We start from the raw sequence: 4,899 nt of genomic DNA, 5'->3' as shown, positions 1-4,899 counted from the left end.
ACTCCAGCGTTGAAATTGCACTGAAACCCAGCAAAACCAAGTGTGTTCGAAAAATTCCTGCTCAAAAGGCAGACCGAGTAGAAGCGTTGCTTTTACCCCCTTTGATAGAGAAAACTCCACTCTATTAACCCTCAAAGAAGCGCCTTTAAGCCAATGTTTCTCAGCGTTTCAATTTAAATTGAAACTATATCAAATACCATTTAATCTTCCCTCGCATTGGTCGAATTTGACTTCCCAAGTAAACGGTTGGCAACAAGGAGCGAATTTTTCAGATATTTTGAAAAAAATTAGCATTTTCTCATTATTGAGCTTCCCATATAGAAAAACTAATTTAATAAAACTAACTCTTACCACTGACGTAGTCCGGATATAGCTGGGCAACATCGAGCTACCGGCGTAGTCCAAACTGCCATTATAGCTGGCGTTGTTGCCGAACTGCCCGTGACTGCCATTGGCTACAGCGTCTGACGTCACGCTCGTGTAGAGGTAGTTGGTGGTGGTTGCGTTCACATCCGATGCGTAGACGCTGACGTTTAAGGTTAGGGGCGTGGCCAGCGCCGAAATGTGCGCGATCATGTCATAGTTCGTTTGTTTTTAAATCATTTGTCGGTTAAGTGCGAACGCCCGCCCTGCAAACATTGAAACAAATATTTTATTGTGCAAACAGTGCGTGTGGGTGTATGTTTTTAGCTCCTTGAAAGGTTTATTAGCGATTTCTTCCATTTATTGTAAAGCGTGATTATTAATGATAATAACACACTTTCTGACTAGATATGTTATTTCGCAATATAATAGTCGGGAAGGTTTGGCCTTTTATCGATACGTGCTGGTAAATAAATTATGGATAATTACCACTATTGCAGAAGGAAAAAATGAAAACCTTCGCTTTTGCGGGCAGCAATTCGCGAAAATTAGCGTTATTTTTCCTAAAGATAGACCTGTCAAGTGATGTATGTAGTGAGTTTTTAAAAACAATTCGCATGTTCAGTTGACGCGTTTTGAGCAACTGAGAAAACAATGATTTTAAAATGTAAAGCCGACATTAATCCTGCGTGGCCACGTTAATATTGACAAAAGCCAGCATACAACTGTTTAAAAGCGCCAATATTTTATAGGAGGACCGGCTAATTAACTGATGCGATAACGAAAATAGCGTGTGGAATTGTAATCCAGGAATCACTTTGGCGTCACATCTAACGGGGGAAAAACGCAAATTTGCCAAAATTCTCCGCGTTTTTTTCGGATGATTAACACATTACAGACAGGAACAGGACAGGCCGGTGATTTGTTTTTTTCCTGCTTAGTTTTATTTGCTGTTTGGGTACTTTAAAATAGCCAATGACCGACATCGAAATGAACATTCCTAAATCCAGCCTAAATAAATGAAGCTGTCCCATGGGTTAATCGCACATTTTGGGTCTAAACTTGATATTCGTTTCCCCCTTAGAAATCCTGCTATTGACGGTTTTTGGATTTTCCTGCAAAACGTTGCCAAGTTTTGGCAAGCAAATTTTGCAACAGATTTTCACTTTCTAAGCAAAGATATTCCGAAAATTGACCATCAATTGGTTTCGCTCATTTAGATGGAGTTAAATGGGAAATTTCCCCCCCTATTGCGCCCAGTTGGGGCTAAATCTGTCGAAATATGAGGGCATTTGATGGGGATTTGGGGTGATTATGCAAGTTTGAAGTTTCAGCTGCTATGAGAGTCTGTACTGGATTTTCAGTTTTTCCCCCTAATTCACTGGGGATTTTTTTGCAGAACAAGCGAACTCACTTTGGCATTGCATTTTTTCGCAGCTGGCACTCTAGAGATGAAAATTCTTGAGACAAGAATTTCTTTTGGCCACAATTTCCAGCGGTTTTTGCAGTATATGGTTTTTATCTCCCAAATGAAGCTCGTGAACGCAAAATGCTGCTCTGCTAAAATGTGTGGAAAGTCCACATGTATCTGGCGATATTTTTTCTCGGACAGTCGGATTATTGATTTGGGAGAAAAAGCCAAATATGTTGTTTCAAGGAAAAAATCGCAGATATCTTCCAAACCAAAAACGATCGACAATTTCTGAGAGCGCCGTTGGCTAGACGAGCTCAAAGTGCACAAAAAAGGGGCTAAATTGCCCATTAAGCCCGCAATTGACGGTTTTTTATTTTTTACTCAATTTTGGAGAAATTTCCAAAAAATTTCCGTTTTTGACAGGCCGAATTTACAACATTTGGAGCAATCAACAAAGCAATCAAAGATGAAAAAATTGCACCTTCATTTTTTACTCATTTACATATGGGGTTAAGTGAGTAATGGTAATGGGGAAAATATCCCCCTTCAAAGGTTTATTGCGCCCAATTGGGATCAAATCTGTCGAAATACTCAAGAAAATTTGTCTGTATGAGAAAGTGGGCACATTTGATGGAGATTTGAAGGGTTTATGGAGGTTTGCGGTGCCAACCCCCATATATTTCTCCCCTAGATCAGTGGGGAATTTTTCTTTAAAACTTTTTTGGAAAATTCTAAAAAAAAATTGAAATTGAAAAAAAAATTTTTGAAAAATTCTTCAAAGCTTTACGAATTTCACATTTTATTTTTTTCTCCGAAACAAACCTTTCGAGATTTTGCACACGCCACTGAATAGAGACGCTCAAAGCTCACAAAAACGTTGGTGTTCACTTTTCCCTAAAGTGGCAAGTCTGCGAGCCACAGAAGGTTTTTGAAAAGTTTGCCAAAGAAGTGCCCAAAAGCCCGAAAATTGACCAATTTTGGAACCAGGATTATTTTCAACGAGTTTAAAAACTTCCGCAAAGTTGTTCACAAAATTTTTGCAAACAAAAGTTCTTTTTAATTAAAAGGAAATGTCTCAAGCATTGAATACCAGCTCGTAATCGACAACAGCGCAATAAAAGAGCGAATAAATCCAGATGAACCAGATCAATTAAAAAGTTCGCCTGGAATGTGCTTTATCAGATAGTTTGATTTATTTTTAAATTGCGAATCTTCAAAGTGCGACTGTTTTATAATTAGCCCAGGCTTTGATGGATGCGACAGTTTTGTGAATGAATAATTCCTGTTTCCTGGGATCTATAAAAATAAGCAATTCTTGGATCGGAACATTCATTAAGTTCTATCTTAGATCAGCTTCGAAGAATCAAGTGAATAACTAGTTTGAAAATCCTGAACACAAGCTTTCTAGGAAAATTTTAAACACTAAGTTGCTGCGACTTGAGGGAACCGAAAAAAGCTCTCAATTATATAAATGATCGTTGAGCGTCTGAGGGCAAATCACGATGTTTGGAAACAATTTAGAAAAACACGCCAGCAAATGGAAACTGGCCATTCCGGACATAAAGGGCGTCCTTCTGGTTCCAGACGATGAGGGGTATTTTAAGGAGCCAATCTCCAAGACTAACGAGGAAAAATCTTGACGCATTAAGACGAATAGAAAGGAGGGCGACTCCTAATTTTCTGATTTATCCATCATATTACTGAGCTAAAAAAGCGAAAGCACTGCGTGGGACAAATAAATTGTCCTAATAATCTATCTCATATAAATCATCGTCAGGTTGGAATATTTTGCGCCGTATTTAACTTTCTGTGTGGAGTGGACGATTTGAGTTAGTTGATATATAGAGAGGACATGATCAAAAGGGCACTGCTACATTCTGTGGATCAAAAAAAAATATTTGACCTCACTTTTATTGAGAAAAATGTTTGCCTTCCTATGGACGCTCAAAATTATGCTTTTCATCATGTCCTAACGGGACACCCTGTGGACATAAGTCTATCCCAATCAACAATGTAGGCACATTTTACGGCTCAGCAATCGCAATTCCCATTCATAACAGTTTATTATTCATTGCGTCCAGCGCAAGAAACTTGACCCTTATTTACGAAAGCTCATCCAAAATACCTGAAATAAAAAGCGTTTTCGGGTCCATTTCGAAAGGGATTACTGCACAACCCTCTGGTTAGCTACTATGCGAGATTTCCCTTTTGCACCTTAAAGGGCCCTTTTTATGGGTGCGTGTTAAAAAGCCCCCGAGCAAATGGAATGCAAATTGCCCTTAAATCCGATGGCCAAAATTCTACATTTGCAAATTAATTGGCCGAAGCCGAAACAGCAGCAAACAGATAAATCGGGTATCGGCTTTTTATATTTAGCGCCGATAAAAATTAATTATTCGTGTAGCAGCTCGTTTTACTTAATGAACTCGCAATGTTCCAGTCAGTTTTATATGGTTTTATGGGACATTTGGTTTTATTCGTGAAAAAGTGTTGAATTTTAAGAAGCTGGCGGTTGTTGATGAGTGGATTTTTTCGATGTATTTGGCCATTTTTTGGACAGTTTTATCAGTTTCCAGCGATTAAATCAGATCTCCTTTTTTTGCTTGCAGAAGCCCGCATTTTGGAGCGAGTTGTACGTGGGAGGCACATTTGCCCACACTCCCCAACCTTTCGATTGGTCAGGCCCATTCAACGATTCTTTGAAGTATTTGAAAAAATGAAGTCATGTCCAATTTTTGCCTTTGAAGGTAATTGAAATTTGTAGGTGTTAACTATTAGCGTTTTCGTGTTATTACTTTTGAAACTTGTGTTTCGGGGGGGTTTTTATATGGCCCCCGAGGACACTTTAATGGAGCTCCGTTAGAGAGTAAAACCACACTTCTGCTAATGTTTGGTCTCAATATCGGCTACAACTGAAAGGAATCCGACATCCGACGTTAAATGGGTGCTGGAAAATGGGTTTCTGAATGGCTCCCTTATTTCAATTGCTCTAAACTGGCGCAAAGTGCTTGTTGTTGGCGTTTTTAAACTCCCTACAAATGGAGCTTTTAATTGCTCATAATAATCGTGATTGACGAAAGTTGCGTGAAGGGCGGACGAATTGTTGTTTGAGTTTTCGTATT

At 38.9% G+C, this 4,899-nt stretch overlaps 1 protein-coding gene across 2 annotated transcripts in view; it reads right to left on the bottom strand.

Annotated features, from left to right (window-relative positions):
• Window positions 1-4,899, bottom strand: part of LOC109543923 (thyrotropin-releasing hormone receptor) — a 37,468-nt gene that overhangs the window by 30,717 nt on the left and 1,852 nt on the right. For both annotated transcript variants that reach the window (XM_019913857.2, XM_019913856.2), the window contains exon 2: window positions 352-629. In XM_019913857.2, the coding sequence (XP_019769416.1) occupies window positions 352-576 (225 nt within the window). In that variant the 5' untranslated portion in view covers window positions 577-629. The remainder of the gene's footprint in view (window positions 1-351; window positions 630-4,899) is intronic.

This window comes from Dendroctonus ponderosae, unplaced genomic scaffold (assembly GCF_020466585.1).
Source record: "Dendroctonus ponderosae isolate FM_Combo_2020 unplaced genomic scaffold, Dpon_F_20191213v2 Dpon_F_20191213_7, whole genome shotgun sequence".
Lineage (NCBI taxonomy): Eukaryota > Metazoa > Arthropoda > Insecta > Coleoptera > Curculionidae > Dendroctonus > Dendroctonus ponderosae.
This window is presented reverse-complemented; position numbering and strand designations above follow the sequence as displayed.